The sequence below is a fragment of the Melospiza melodia genome, chromosome 2 (genome assembly GCF_035770615.1).
Source record: "Melospiza melodia melodia isolate bMelMel2 chromosome 2, bMelMel2.pri, whole genome shotgun sequence".
In the NCBI taxonomy this organism is placed as follows: Eukaryota; Metazoa; Chordata; class Aves; order Passeriformes; family Passerellidae; genus Melospiza; species Melospiza melodia.
Genome location: NC_086195.1, coordinates 6,450,542 through 6,467,437, shown reverse-complemented (window position 1 = coordinate 6,467,437; position 16,896 = coordinate 6,450,542). Strand labels below are relative to the sequence as shown.

Below are 16,896 nucleotides of genomic sequence, written 5' to 3'. Positions count from 1 at the left end.
ATTTAAATTATGGAGTTATAGTTCAACAGATCGGTAATAAATCCATGAAAGAAGCAGGCAAATAACTACCAGTTTAGAGAAACACTTTCCAGGTGAAGACTAAAACACTTTAACTAAACAGATTTGGTTCCCACATGTGATGTCTCCAGATTTCTTCCCAAAGACCTCCTCATGATGACACAATCAGCTGCAGCACAATTGTTCTTACAGCATCATTTTGATAACTCCCAGCCAGCCCTTACTGAATGCAGGTCACCAGCAGCTAAACTTGAGAAATCTCATTAGGTGATGATTGTATTTGCTGGGAATTGCCCTGACAAAGGCAGGAATGATGAATCTGACTCCATGCACTCAGAAGGCCAATTTATTACTTTATAATACTATATTATATCAAAGAATACTATACTAACTATACTAAAGAATACAGAAAGGATACTCACAGAAGGCTAAAAAGATAATAATGAAAACTCCTGACTCTTTCCAGAGTCCCAACACAGCTTGGCCCTGATTGGCCAAAGAGTCAGAACAACTCACACCAAATCCAATGAAACAATAACCTGTGGGTAAACAATCTCCAAACACATTCCACATGAGCAAAACACAGGAGAAGCAAATGAGATAAGAGTTGTTTTCCTTTTCTCTGAGGCTTCTCAGCTTCCCAGGAGAAAAATCCTGGGTGAAGGGATTTTTTCAGAGAATGCCACAGATCATCAGCGGATGAAATAATTCACATAATGGAACAGATGACACTGACTCACTTCCAGCAGCTTGAGCTCCTGCACACAGTTGTGAAGAAGCTCCAGTGCTCTCTGGGACACCTCCCATGGCCTCTGCAGGAAGATTAACAAGGTGCACTGCCGGGAGAACAGGTAACTGCGCAGGTCCAGCAGCGTGGCCTCCTGGTTCTGGATCAGCTCTCTCTTCTCCATGTCTATTGGCTTCCTCAGAATTAAACCATTCCAGCTCCTCACTGGCTGGCAAAAAAACGTCAGCCAGTTTGCACCATCTAAGTAAACAAAGTTAATATCCAAGAATCAAGCACTGCTTTCTAGGAAAGCCTCTTCATCCTCCCTCCAGAGGCTGTGAGCTGCCTTAGTCCTTCCCAAGTTTATAACGTAGATAAATGACTTATTGTCTTAGCTTTAAAAAGCAAACCAAAAACCCACCACAACTTCCACAGCAAGGTAAGATAACTGAATTTCACATTCATTTCCCATAGGTATTTTGTCTTCATAGTATGTTTGTTATCAGAATAGTGGCAACCAGTTTCTAATTTATTTCTTAGCAATTAAGCCTACCTGAAGTTCAAAACAAACAAGATTTATTTGCTAAAATATTTCTTACTCAGCCATCATGGATGGATATGCCCCCATTTCTAGGTATTGCATTGGGATCAGTCAGCACAAATCTATTTCACTGCAATTACTCCTGCACTATATTTTCACCAGATTCATAAAACATATCTGATTAAAGCTGTTATATAACAGCATGTGCTTTAGCTCATTAAAACAGTTTAAAGCTATTTGATACTTCTTGCACAGTAATTTTTCTCAAAAATGAAGTTAAATCTTCTGTAGTGCAGATTAAGCACCTATTTCTATTAAGTTTTGCAGTGATTACCAAACATCTTGTGTAATTTGAGGCAATGCTGAATGCACTTTTCCAGGAAGCTCTTTACTGAAAAACCTAGCAGTGAGCTGTAAAAACAGCAGCTGCATCTCAGCCAGATCAATACTTGTGTCATTTCATAGTTCAGGGCTCTGGTTGTAACAATCATCCCATTAGAGCAAAACACGGGTTTTCATTAAAAATTGCTTCTCAGCCTCACAAGACAAGAAAGAAGATTTTGTTAAGACTGTAACTGATGGACACTTGTGTTTGCACACAGCATAAAACAAAAGCACAAACTGCCTGCTGCAGCCTCCCTGGGACTGCCCAAAGCACAGGGCTGCTCAGCACAGTGAAGGAATTCAGGCACTCAACATTTATTTCACAGTTTCAGACACTTACCACCTGCCCCAAAGTTGACAACATACTGAGAGAACAAGGCATCCAGCTCATCATACTGCACCAGGGCATCCTCAAACTGCTGCAGCATCTCAAAGACAAAGGCCAGCTCTTCCTTTTGGCACACAAGAAATACAGGGAACATGTTAGTGACATTATTCATGTCTGGTATTACAGCCTGTCCTCAGTCCTCATCCATCCACAGAGCTCCAGGAACTACTTTTTCTAATTTTTATTTCATTTACATAAGAAAAACTTGCCATTGGAGCAGATTTCTTCCCAACACAGGGAGGTCCACAAAAGAAAATTAAATCCTACAGCTCCGCCAGTAAATTCTGATGTGTATCCAGATCCTGATTCACTACAAGGTATTGCTCATAGATCTATAAAAAGTTTGCATTTAAATAAATAAATGAATAAATGCTGAAGACTCATCTCCCATAACAGTGCTGATGATTTCCTCTCAGTTTACACCATGAAGGCATCAACTGCAGTGCATCATAAAAGGGTTTTTTGTACACAAAGCCAAACTGCTAAATAGAAAAGGCCTCAAAATAAGATATATCCCATGCAAAAGATAGCACATGCAGTCAAAGGAGACAGGAGGATGCAGTGGAGTAGAGATCAGCATTGTACTGGACCAGAAAATTCCAAAGGAATCAAGATACTGAATTTTATCAAACAAGAGGTTCTTACTTTTCTCTAAACCAGCTAAAACAAAATTGCATTTATAACTACATAAAAAATAGAATTCATGGCACTCTCTATATGGATTACTTCAAAATGAACACTTTTCTAAACATCACCTCTATAAATACTGATAACAATCTGAACAAAGTAAACAGCAGCATTCATATTAAACACCAATTGTGAGTTTGAGTGTGTATGCACAGTAATGGGACATTTACACCAAATTCAAGATCAACTACTAAAACACTTTCTAGATGCAATTTGTTTGCTTCAATTGAGGTTTATAAAATTTTGACAAGCCTGTACAGATTCTGCTATTCTAACAGCAGGAAACTGTATTACTGCATTAACTGTATTGAAAGGTAACCCAAACCTGAAGCAAACAGGATCCAAAAATGCTGCTTTTAAACCAGTCTCCATAATTCCTGCCACAGCCCTCAAAGAATGATCAGAACATTAAAAGGACCAGAAATTCAACCACAAAAAAAGCACCATTTCTAAAACTAGGACTCAAGTATTTTCTTCAAAATCAAGAGACTCTTACCTGCACCATGAAATACTCGCAGAAGCTCCACCCTGGCTCAGTCCTTTTCTCTCTCAGAGTTCTCATGTCATCTTCAAACTTGCCTAAGTTTTTGGTAAAGGACATGAGAAGCAATGTCCTGAGTTTGGTCAGGAAGGCATTCCAAGATTCCTGAGAACGGGAAGAGTCTTTCAAAGGGTCAGAAAGTACCACACATCTGTAAAGAGATTGATAAAATTCTATTTGAGGAGGAAATCACATCATTCACATATAAATGCCCAGCTGAATACTGTGCATTCCTGACAAATTCAGAATGAACAATATTTAGTTTTCCATCCACCTTAATCAGAGGGGAAAAATACAAGATAAGGGTTATGTTTGTTTGTTTGGAGGCAGCTATGTTGGGGTTTTGGGTTGTTTTTTTTTTCTGGTTGGAGCTTGGTAGCTTTTAAAAAACTTTGTCATGTGATATAGTTTATGAGAAGAGTTAAATGTTTTACCCAGAATAAGCACTCTAAAGCTTTTTTTTTTTTTTGAAGCAAATAATGGATACATTATTCTAACTACTTAAATATAAGTAATGCTCTAGCTAACCTAGAAAAGAAAAGTCTGCCTAGCAATACAAATCAGCAGAACAGCAAATATAGCTACTCCTGGTAAAGAGTCTACAAAATACAAATCAGGATCTATCAGTCAGCTTTTCTTAACTCATTTGAAATAATCATCCATAATAGATTCTTGAAATATCTCAATCCTATGTGCTAAAACTTCCTCTGTTTTTCTCAGAAAATAAACAGATCCCATTAATTTACATTAATTTACAAATAAATCGACTTTTTCAGAGCATCTTCCTTCCTCAGTTTTTCTATCACAATTTATTAACAAAAGATAGGAAAATCTCTCATCCAAGTAAAACACTATTTCTGGTTAGAAAATCCTATTTTGTTGGCTTTAATGAAAGCAAGAACAGTTTCATACATTCATTACTATTTCCTTAGAATAAAAACATCTGAAGAAACTGGCCTTATGTCAATTATCTCAAGAGTGGAAAGGTGATTAAGTGAACAGTAGAAAGTAGAATGGCAAAAAATCAGCCCTGTCATATTCCCTACTCACCTCACTCCCACTACCTGCAACTCTGGTAAGATTTGCAAGCACCTAAACAAACAAAAAACCCTGAAGGTCTAAAAGCTGATTAACATCACACTGTTCTCCTTAAACCTCTCTAAGCCAGGAGGAGATACTTGAAATCTCTTTGACACACATTTCAAAGCTGCCACAAACCCAGGAAAACTGAAAATAAAATTTCTCCCTTTATTCTTCGTGCCAGCCTCCTTCAAAGCACAAATCTTACAGAGCCACCAGTGTGAATGCTGGACATCAAGGGAAGTCTTTAAATGAGCAAGAAATGTCTTGTATATTGAGCTGAGTTTATAAATCAGCACACTGGTCAAAAGATGAAAATGTTTGCAAGGCCAAGAATGCTCACCTGTCACTTTGCTTGTTACAGAAGTCATTCCTTATTTTATCGACTATGGAGGTTCGGGGAAGGATATTGGTTTTGTTCTTTTTCTTGGCATCACTCTCAACCACCACAATCAGCCAGTCCACTGAGCTGTGAGCCTTGAGAACGTTCTGCCACTTGGTGATGTCATCCTTGACTGTGGTTTTGTACACTTCCGTGTCCTGGGATGAGAAGTGGTGAATCACCAAATCAAACAGACATTCTGCACAATTTCAAAAGGCAAGTTTTGTTCCAAAAGAAGGCAAACAGAAAGACATCTCAAATGGAATTATTGACAGTAAGTTCACTTACTGAAAAAATCAAAGGAGGTAAAGCATAGTAAAATTCTAGTCTTTTAATTTAATTCATTTCCAGTATTTCAGTTAATAGCAAATATAGTAGTTGGTACATTATCATTCCTTAGATGACTGAAATTAAGATTTTTAAACATCATTGAAGCTCTTTATTTTACACCTTCTGGAGCTTTACAACAAAAACATGTTTGAAATTACAAAGCTGAACTGTTTTATTCTCACTTAGTAACAGAAGTGTGATATTTCCCCCTTCTGCACTGCTCAAATCTCAACCTGTTTAAAAGCTTATTTTGCTTCTGGGTTGGTACCACACAGATAAATACAGATAATTCTTAACACTGTTCTGGATTCTTTTTGACTGGTCATAGATCAGATGTCACCTGTGTCCTTCAAGTGGATAATTAATTTACAACAGAGGCAAACCAAAAGGCAGTGAACTGGACATAAACAGGATTAAGACATTCCAAATCTTGCCCAGTTAAATTGCTGACATCCACCAGTACCTAACAGACACAGAAGATGAAACTAAAGAAAAAAATTGTATATTTAGATTTCAGTACACCAACAGATCATAACTGAACTACCCTGGCCACATTTCTGGGTTATGAAGAAAGTGCACAGCGGCACTGCAGTGTCACTGTAAGATCCTGGGGTTTTGTGACAAAGTACTGAAAACAGGTTATTCAAATGCCTGTCCTCTTAGTGTCAAGTAACATTACAAACAGATACTGCTTATGGCAAGAAGGGCTCAAGCTAAGTTTTGTTTCCAGCAATATATCAGGTATGCATCCTCACGCAACCCAGAATTGTTTTCACTTTCTGCTTGTGCTGTTATTTTCATTTGCTTTTCATGCTTACGTGAACTATTTCATTTTTAAATTTGAGTTTTTCTGAGTACTTACACAACATTCTGTCCAATAAATATGAAGGAAGGGAAAAGTCAAAAGGGCTTTATTCCCCTCTTTGGGTAGTAGCTCCTCTTTGAACTGAACAAAGTTGGATTCCAGGTGAATCATCTTGGGAGCACGGCCGTAAGACCTGCAGGGTTGAAAAACTGAAATTAGTGGACAGAATAGAAAAATGAACATGTGTTGTGGGGAAGAGAAATAAACTGAAATACTCTGGCACTGAAAACCCACAAACTACACTCACTGCAGTTGGTATAAAGTCAACTAAAATTTGGTGTTGCATGAAATGAGGTAAAAGCTCCTTTTTGAAGAACAGCAGCTAAAAGCTCTGCAGTTTTCTTTCAGTAAAAGATTTTCTGTATCTCTAGGAAGAGTAGAAAATCCCAAATAAGAGAATTCCCCCTTTTTTTTTTTTTCCAATCACAAAACATTCAAATATATTAAATGTATTTCTGAAGGGAAATACATCTAATTCCATGTGAGTTCTACCTATATTCTCATTGAGGAGAAAGCATACCACACACAGAACACAGCAGCCCAAGCACATCAAAGCACACCAAGACAAACCCACAAACCACAAAATCAGGAAGAGAAACACAGCATTACTATCATTTTTCTTTAGGCAAAGTTGAAGGGTTGAAAAGATCATCCTGAAGTGCACAACATTCACTTTGATTATCTAATTTCTCCAATTTCTTCAAGTCAGTTGCTCTGTTCAACTCAATTTATGGTAAGAGCTCCTCAGAACACAACAAATACACATTTACCCAGGTCAAAACCAGACACTGAAACAGAATCACTGAATAAAATGTAAGTTTACCTCCTCCATTCCATGGGTTCTCTAGGAAGCTGCTGAGAAAGTGTAGGATACAAGGAAGTAAATAAATTCTGATCTCCAGCACCTGAAAATGAAAACCATTAATATATTAGCATGTACAAATTATAGAATCTATATTAATATGTTATTCTACTTATGGTCTGCTGTTATTAAGAACATTTAATTTTGTCTGCTGTGTGGAAACTGAAGTCCAGCACTGAACTAGAGTTTTTTAAGTCACTCTCAAGACCTAATACAACACTTCTAAGCAGACACTGTTAAAAACTTCTTATTGTGATTTTCCACAGAGCTACATAACCCATATACCAAAGAGAGTATCATAAAGCTGGTCCAACTCCAAAAACAAAACAAACAGCTCCTTAGTTGGAGTCATTGGTTAAAAAAATATATATATATTTTAAAATATCCCAGAATTTAAGCTTCTCAAACCAGAAGGCTGGGTAGAGAGTGGTTCCCATCATTCTGTAGCTGGGCCTACGCTGAGAAAACGTGGTTTAGCACATGTTCTGTGTTTTACTGGATATGATTCCTCTCTCCTCATTTTCTGGGACTGTTGTTACTACAAAACACCTCCCTGACTACCAAGCTGTTCTGCAGAAACACGAGGTCTGTTAACACAGTGCAGGTCCCAGACAGCTCCATTAAATACAACAGGAGCTACTTAGACACAAGTCAGAACAAAATGCAGTGTTTAACACATGAAAAAAAAAGTATTACCAGTAACCTTTCAACAAGAATTCTTAAATTCTCTTAGGTTCAGGGAGGGTATGACAAGGACAAGACATTAATTAAGATTTTTACAGCCTTATAGGCAATTCTGCTATTTCCTGGTGGTTTTCCTTTTCACAATCTTTCTGCACACCAGAACAGGAAGATCCTCTCACCTTCCTGTGGAACTGGAAGCTGCAGAAGTACCTGACATCCTTTTTTCTCCCTTCAACCCCCCAATCTCACATCCAGGCACAAAGCCAGGCATTGCTTCCACCTTCCTTTGGCATTCTTTAGTTCATCTTAGAAATCCTTTTCTAGTCCACCCTCCTTTCCCCAGTTTTCTCATATATATTATTATTCTTACATATAGTACTTTGATTACCAGCACTAGCACAATTCTACCACCACACAAGGAAGTATATTAAAAAATTCAAGTTTAAAAGGCTGATTAAGTGCAAGAACAAGCAAAACCAGCTCTTCTCATGCCTGACCACATTAGCATATTATTCAACAATGCAATTCCATAAAACAGCTAAAACAACAGAACAAAAACAATCAGTACTTTAGCCCTGCTTCTCAAGAAAAGTACCTTATGCTCGATCCTTCACCTTCATGCCATCTGAATTAAGAGTACCATACCACATGCTATTTAAGACCACAAACAAATGCCCTGAATGAATACTGAAACAAGTGTTAGTGATAGTGTTAATGCTGTTTTATACCCAGCTACACCTCTGTGAGCCAAGCTGAGAACAGTCTATTGATTTGCAACTCATCACTGCCCACAGAGAGTGAAACACGGCTTAGTGACTGAGCAGCAGCACCATGACCACATCAAAATGAGAGTCTGAGAGCTCCAAATCTGCTGGAAAGAACAAGACACATATTTTATCTCTGGAGTATAACAAAGTAATTTTTCTACGCTGCACCTAAAAATTCAATGTATGCCACAAAAAATATTCCAAAATTCAACACCTTAAGTAAAAAGGACTGCTACTGAATACAGAGGAACTAAAGGACAATGTGCAAGCACCCTGCTATTCAGACAGACACATCACATTATCAGCTTAAAACAGGTATATTCATTTTAAAACCAGTCAGCTTTTCCTCCTGCATTGGTTTCGAGGGTATATCAAATGCACAGAAGAATGTGGTTTATGATCAAGGCAACACAGCCCTCTAGGATTAGAAGAAAAGTGAGAACAGACCTTCAATGTGAAATACACTGGCTGTCTTTGAACACAGACCAAAGCTGCTACCACGAATTTCCAGCACCCAAAGGGCTGCAACATTTCATGTTCTGCTCAACTGGACCCTGTATCTACTGTAACCAGCATGCTTGAGCTGATCAAGCCAAGAACAGCAAAATGAAGTTATCAGCAGGCAACACCAGCACAGCACTAACACAGGACCAGCACTGATACCATGAGTGCAGCAAGGAATTGTTAGGGCTGTCAGATGCACAATAAATTGTGAACTGGTGCTACTGGGCTGCAGGGAGGGAGACAAGAGCACAACCTGCACAAATGCCAGAACAGAAAGTCCCAAAAGATCACTGTTTCTGGAGTGGTGCTGAGCAGGATTCCTACAGCTCAAGAGACCTCAAGCATGGCAAAATTCTCATTCTCTTCTCTCTACATATATGCCTCTGATGCCTCAGTATCTATGATCTACTTTCCAAAATATTAAAAAAAATGGAAAATAAAGAAGAAAATAAAACCAACACCACTACAGGAATTTTTGCTTGTATCTGACTGAATTATATGAATTTAGAGTTAAACACTCCCCAGCTAACCCTGGAATTCAAACTTAGAGCAAACCCCAAGGAGTCTGAGAATTCCTTCAAAGATTTTGTTGTAGGACTTTTTGTCATTTTTTTGCGAGCTGGTGAGAGGATTGTTTTGTTTGAGGTGCTCTGGAAAAAGATAAAGAAAAATAAAAAAAGATGATGATGACTCAACTGTATCACAGCAAATTCACTTCAGTGGATTGGTCTCAACACTAAGACCATTCTATGGTTGTCAGTAATGGGGCCAGAGTGTAAATGATTATCAGACACAACTGAAAGGGAAAAAGAAGGATGTGCATATATGGGAAGGAAAAGTAATTGTGGAATCCTATCATAATTAAAATCAAGAAGCCTTCTAGAGAAGGGGTTTCATCTTTCAGAACCTACAGGCAAATAAGACCAAATATCCCATAGAGATGATAACTAGGGAGTAAGATTAGAGTCTGAGAACCTCCTGGAACACCTACCTCAGCTTTTAAACCATGTGTGTCTGAATTAATCTGCTCCCCAGCTGGATGTCAACAGACACCCCACAAACACAGAAAGAACACAGAGACTCTGTCAGTGATACCACACCAAGTACAGGGTGCTCCTGCACATGAAGTGGTGACACACAACAACTGAAAGCAGAAATGTAAAGCACCTGTTTCCTTTCTGACAAAGTTCAAAGGGCAGGGCCTTTGGCACTTATCTAAACACTTCACTGCTGTGGGTGGAGAATGGATCCAGAGCAGCCCTGAGGAGAAGGAATTGGGGGTGTTGGTTCAGGAGGAGCTCAGCATGGCCAGGCCATGTGCACTGACAGCCCAGAAAGCCCAAAGTGTGCTGGGCTGCCTCCAGAGCACCGTGGGCAGCAGGGGAGAGGGGATCCTGCCCCACTCAGGTGAGCCACACCTGCAGAGCTGCCTCCAGCCCTGGGGTCCCCAACATGAGAGAGACACAAACCAGCTGGAGTGGGACCAGAGGAGGGACACAAAGATGCTCAGGGTGCTGGGACATCTCTGCTATGGAGAGGGGCTGAGAGAGGGGCTTGTTCAGGCTGGAGAAGAGACCTTAGAGCCCCTTCCAGTGCCTGAAGGGCCTCCAAGAGAGCTGCAGAGGGACTCTGTACAAGGGCCTGCAGTGACACGACAAGGGGCAGTGGCTTTAAGCTGAAAGAGGAAAGATTCAGACATCAGGATGAAACTCTTCCCTGTGAGGGTGGGCAGGCCCTGGCACAGGGTGCCCAGAGAAGCTGCCCTGCCCCTGGATCCCTGGGAAGTGTCCAAGGTCAGGCTGGATGGGGCTTGGAGCAGCCTGGGACAGTGGAAGGTGTCCCTGCTCATGGCAGGGGTTTGGAACAGGACAACCTTTAAAGTCTTTTCCAATCCAAACAATTCTGTGATTCTTTCCTCCTTGTCTTTCTTCCTGACATTTTGGTAGATCAAATCAGTGCAGCCTTCCTCCCTTTCCTCTTTCCTATCTAGGACACTTGTTCCACTCTAAATTTGTACAGGAACAGTGAAAACCAGAATGACCACCTAATCAAGGGGGACATGCACTCTTTGCAGCAGCTAATACCAAAGAACCATAAAATATTGACATTTATTAGGCTCATGCCTGCTTAAAACCACCAAAATCCCCAATAATATATTTTTTCCTAACACTTTCCAAACTTCTTAGATGCTAAGGGGTTCTGTCACTATAGTATCTAAATATACCACAGTGATTTTTTTTTTCCTCTAGAGGAAATCATCCTAATCCACTAACTACACAGGCAGTTTTTGTTTTAAACTCCTGAGGTCAGATGACTAAAGAAGACAAATATTTTCCTTTGATACCAATGACAAGCCCAGTCAACTGAGATAAAAGGCTTTGAATACCTTGAAAAGAAAACAGAGCCAAGACTACACTTTGGTGTAGTTTTGTTTGGGTTTTATCTCCAAGTATCACTCACTGCTCACCTTTCTGACCCCACTTACTTTTCCACTAGTAAAAAGTTCTACTATGAATCTTAAATCATTAGCCTGTAAGAAGTGGATCTACCTTAAGTTTTGGTGAGGTTTTTATATTTACATATTTTAAAGGTCCTCCTCTCTCTTAACTCAAATTCATACTCAAAAGAGGTCTAAAAACTAAAACACAATACAGCTAAATTGCTATATAAAAACTGTAGCTGATTCACTAGAAGAAAATCCTTTTAGCAAAACTCCACTTCTGCATTTCTGAATCTGTAAAACAGGTTAAAACTAACAAGTATATGCCACCACTTCTCATGACAAATGTAATCAAATATTTAAGCACAGAATAATGTATCAGCTACACAACAGTGCTGACTTACAATGCAGGCAGGAGTTCTGGTTGAGAACAGGGGAAATGAATTTATAGGATATAGTTGTTAAATGGTCTCACTAGCAGCAAATCACTTTAATCACTTGGGCTTGTTTCTTGCTGGCATTTTTTTTATTACATTTTTCACGAGTAACAGAAGAACTTTTGAATCAAGCTCCTCTAGTCCCAGAACAATATTCTTAACTGCAAGTATTTATTTTCACCACAAAAAGATGCAAAATTCTTCCTTTTCCCTCCCCACCCCTTACTTTTATTGATCTTTCTGTTCCTGCTGTAGAGAATTGCAAACATTTTCTCTTCTTGGGCCTACAAAGCATTTGCTGATGGTTTTTCTCTTGCTGTGTCACAGCACATTTTGAATATGGACCAGATAAAAATGATGCACAGCATTCTCTCCAAAGTCCATCGTGCCAAAACAGGTTATTGACAGTGAGAGCAAACATGCAAACACAATATAAACAGAAAGAAGACAATATAAACAGATACTATGAGCTGATAATGGAATATTCCACAACTGCATGAAGATAATTACAAAAGAAGAGCTTGTTAGGAAAGCTCTGAAAAGCTTAATAATTACTTAATTTTGCAGAATTGCCTTAAGTCTCCAGCCTCCTCTTCATATGGATAGAGCTAATAATTTAAGTGCAAATCAGCTACCTAAGGATGAGTTCTTTGGCTGATATATATGTGCAACAACATTATATTGAAGCTCCAAAGACTTTCTCAAAGTTTCAAATAGGATTCCTGAGAAGGAAACAACATTGTTTGGGTTTCCTAGGAAAGCAAGCTGCACTGGCTTAGAATTTTGTAAAGTCAACATTTTACAGACACTACTCAAGTTCAAGATGTTTGATGCAAACACTCAACTTGCCTCTGCAAAAAAAAAAAAAAAACCAAAAAAAAAATTAATGATGCTAAAAATAATCGTTCTACAGCAGTGAGAAAGCTGTAAAATGACTCAAAACACTTTGTAAGCTTCCCAGGTCTGGCAGCAATGCAGATAAACTGCTACAAATGAGTTGAGAGTTTACAAAGTAACCTGCCAGAGAGAGCAGAACCACAGCTGGACACAGAAACTCCCCAGGGGCTCTGCAATCTAGTAAGACTGACAGTGTAAAAAATATGGCTCAAATTAATTTGGAATTGAGTCATCATGGCACTCAGTCCTACCTGACAAGAGTGATTTAACACTCAGGGGTGCTGCCATACTGAGAAAAGGGAAAACACATAAAGGAACAGCAGCTTTCTGTGAATACACTACTTTTCCTACACTTGGAAAATAAGGTTGGTTGTCTGCATGCCTAGAGAAAGGGTCTCCAGAAGCTGGTCATGCATTGTCAAACTCTATGAACCTAAAAACTCTCTGTTAAAACTACAGGTGTTTCCAGTGATGCAAACACAATAAAAACAAGGCTAATTCACTTACAGACAGCTTCTGAGGGCAAAATAATCAAATTACAGCACTAACATGAAAGAAATGCTGACAAAAACTGCATTTGCAACTGGCATCAGATGTCCAGGACAGTGGAACCTGCCACTTTTTCCCATAGGCCAAAGCCTGTAGACAGAGTGCTGAATTCAGGGTTGTGCCAATATAGCAAATAACTACTGTTAGAATACAGACTAACTCAGAGATTTGAAAGCATTCTTTACCAAAGAAGCATTCCTTTCAGAGCACTGTCAAATTTATTTCAAGCAGGTAAAAACATTAGTTTACAAACCAACTCTGGTATGCACAGTGTTGAAAAGAAGTTGCACTAGGAACAAAACTCTCTCCTCAGTTCTCTCTTATTAGGATCAAACCCTAAGAGTTAACAGGAGTCATTTCATGATGCAAAAGTTTACCTGGCAGAGATTAATCCGAATCTTGTAGCAAAAGGAAATACTTCTGTTCTGAAAAGCACCCTCATTTAACCTCCTACTTCACAAATCAGAACCCAGCCATCCTCTCACAGGTCTGTCTTTCCCCCACGTGCCCCTCCTGGGTGGGACACAATAAAAACACACTGGGTGGGACACTGATCCCAGTAAAACTCCAACTGCCTGAAAGTGGAACCAGAGACAAAGATAAACTGTGTTTGTTGAGCAGTTTCTAATATCATGGCTTTTAATGTGTTTTGTAACAAACCCACACCTAGTCAATCCTTTCCCTGGAAGGCCAAGCCTCACCTCTCTGTAAATCTTCAGCAATAAAATGCTTAGAGGAGCTTCCCTTCCAGTCAGTCATTATTGGTGAATGCATTTATTTGAAATATTAGAGTCTCCAAGCACTCCTCTCCTCTGAACAGAGAAGAAGAGAAACTAAAGCATTAGTAAAATGCAGTTACAGTAAAATGCATTCCCCATCGAAATCAAAAGTTTTGGTTTAAAATGTAGCAAGTCACCCTTACTACATTCACCAGAGGTAATCTCTGAGCAATTTTGCTGAATTAACCTGAACTCCTGAATTAGGCTGTCTCAGACCAAGCCCCTCCAGTCCATACCAGTAAAGATACTCCTGTTGTGCTTGTCCAGGGCAATAGAAATGATTTCCTCAGTCCAGGAGTGAGGCACACAAGTGACACAAAATGCTCACCTCCTATCTCATTTGTAAGTCTGCTGCTACCATTACTGGATGGGGATAAGAACAAAACATTTTACAACCATAATGTATGCTCACTCACCACACAAAATTAATACTGTTTGCAATATCAGACAGCTGGGCTTGATTGAAATCTGGCTAAATTTCGTGTTTGGAAGTTTGAAAATTCCCTTGTACAAAAGAGACCAGAGTTCTTTTAGGCACCCACTAACAAAAAAAACCAAGGTTTTACCCTGAGGTAAAACTTTGTGTACTTCAACAGACTAAAATGGTGCTTAAATCATACAGGAACAGGGAAGACTGACCTGCACCACCAAGTCCCCCTGCCCAACGCATGGAGACTCTCCAATGCTGAATACACATAAAGCCAGAAAATCTCAAAAGCAAGCCCCCACTGCCTGAACAGTAGCATAAACACCAGCAAACTACATCCTCCAGATGTTTCTGATATGCACATTTTTTCTGAATTTAAATCTAAAGTGAAATGGATTTCAAAGTTCTTGAAATAGGTGAGTAGAGAAGATTCAGTACAGATCCTGTTCACTTCAGCTTGTGAACTGCATTCAAAAAAAGGAAAAAAGTTTAAGACAGGAAAAAAAAAAAGCACATTTATAAAATAGTCTGGACAAAATATATACACACAGAGTTCCACAATTTTACAGCTGCAAGGTTACAGTTGGATACTTTTTCCAAGTAAGGTCTAAGGTCTAAACCAATAAATGCTTGCTCCATTATAAGACAACACAGAACTGTGAAACAAGTTTCTATTTCACAGGCACATAAAGCATTCCCAGTGTTCTAGTGATAAAGAGCAAATATGTATTTTGTTACATCATCAGTAGAGATACTTCTGACTAAGACCAGCCGCTGGCTACCTTTTGTTAAAAAAGAAAAAACAGAATTCTCTATGGTGATCTCATTCCCTTTACCTTTTTATTAACATTATGGACATGGTTAGAATAAAAAAAGAGTATTCCAGTTGGAAGGAACCTGCCAGGATCATCTGGTCCAACTATATGACCACTTCAGGGCTGACCAAAAGGTACAGCATGTTAAGAGCACTGTCCAAATATCTCTCAGACACTGACAGACTTGGGACAGACTGAGACGTGATTCTGGAATTCTGGAGACACCTCTTTAAGGAGCCTCTTCCAGTGCTTGACCCCTCTCCAGTTAAAGAAAAGCCTCCTAAGGCCCAGCCCAGCCCACGTGCTTGTTTTAAGTGAACTTTGAGTGCACCCCTCTATACCTGTAAGAGCAGCAGGGATCACGTTTTACATCAGGACCACCTGCCTGTCTCTGACACCTGGAAGAACTAATTCACAGCTGGAAGCAGGGATCGCGTTCTGGTTAACTAAGCCCTCTGAGGGACGGAACCAAAGCAGTTTAAGATTAAAGTGTAATGTCAGCGGGCAGGCATCAGTGGGCTCGCCGCAGAGGATGCCTCCTCGCAACTTCTCGTAGCACCAGCAAAGCCACACAAAGCTCGCTGCCAGGAAGTTTGGGGTTCACCATTTATCCTCACATTTCACCCTCTTCCCCTAAACACCTCTGAGTACCACATTCGCCTTGTTATTTACTACAGAAACAACCCCAAGTTTGCCCGCTGCCATCAGAAAGGGGGGGGGAAGCAATGAAGAGGCAAACCCCGCCATCAGATCCCTTCTGCAGGCGCCCCGTCCCCACCCGGAGCTGCGGGAGCCCCCCAGACCCAGGCACCGGCTCCTGCCACCCCCCGGGCCCGCCGGGAGCACCGGCCGGACCGCCAGCCCCGCCAGCGGGGACACTCACAGGTCACGATGGGCTTGTTCTCCATGGTGTAGATCACGGGGGGCTTCTCCCTGCCCTCCTCCTCCTCGGCGGGGTCCATGAGCGGGCGGGGTCGTCAGCCCCGGCTCCCCCGCCCGCCCGGCGCCATGGAAGCACGGCCGGGGGGCTGGCACGGGACGGACAGGCCGGGCCGGAGCGGGGGTGGCGCCGCCGCTGCCGCCCCCCCCCCCCCCCGCCTCCCCCCACCCCCTTCCCCGCGTCCCCGCAGCGCCGCTCCGGAGGGGAAGGCGGGCGGGAGAGGCTCATCCGCTTCCTGGATCACCGGGCAGGCATTACCGCTTCCGGGGAGCGCCGCCGCCGCCGGGGAACCCGGAAAAGGGGGAATGCGGCGGGGAATGGAGGGAAGCGCGGCCCGGGGACAGTGAGCGGGGTCCCGGCCTGCGGCCCCCGGCAGCTGCGGGGAGCCGGGGCGGGGCTGCCCCTGAGGGCAGAGCCTCTGAGCGGAGACTGCCGGCGAGAGTCAGGGAATGGTCGGGGTTGGAGTGACCGCTGGAGATCGCTCAGGGACCTCCCGAGATCGCTCAGGGAGCTCCCAAGATCGCTCAGTCCATCCTCCTGCCCCTGAGGGACGGCCCGAGGCGCCTGAGGGGCAGAGCCCCCGGGCCGCCCTAAACGGTGACAGCCGGCGGGAGTCACGGAAGGGTCGGGTTGGAGTGACCGATGGAGATCGCTCAGTGACCTCTGGATTTCACCCAGTCCATCCTTCTGCCCAGGCAAGGTCACCCAGAGCAGGTGACACAGGAACGTGTCCAGATGGGTCTGGAATGTCTCCACACAGGGAGACTCCACACCCTCCCTGGGCAGCTGTTCCACAGCTCTGCCACCTCCAAGGAAAGAAGTTCCTCCTTGTGTAGGGGTGAAACTTCTCGT

The 16,896-nt window shown here is 41.5% G+C and overlaps 1 protein-coding gene across 1 annotated transcript in view; it reads right to left on the bottom strand.

Annotated features, from left to right (window-relative positions):
- The window catches only part of TRAPPC10 (trafficking protein particle complex subunit 10), a 38,049-nt gene extending 21,909 nt beyond the window's left edge, over positions 1-16,140 (bottom strand). Inside the window, exons 1-7 of the mRNA XM_063181615.1 lie at positions 15,988-16,140; positions 6,767-6,848; positions 5,941-6,076; positions 4,710-4,906; positions 3,242-3,437; positions 2,011-2,122; positions 759-1,006 (exon numbers count right to left, since the gene is read on the bottom strand). Coding sequence (XP_063037685.1) covers positions 759-1,006; positions 2,011-2,122; positions 3,242-3,437; positions 4,710-4,906; positions 5,941-6,076; positions 6,767-6,848; positions 15,988-16,066 — 1,050 coding nt within the window. The 5' untranslated portion in view covers positions 16,067-16,140. The remainder of the gene's footprint in view (positions 1-758; positions 1,007-2,010; positions 2,123-3,241; positions 3,438-4,709; positions 4,907-5,940; positions 6,077-6,766; positions 6,849-15,987) is intronic.
- Between the last annotated feature and the right edge of the window lie 756 nt (positions 16,141-16,896).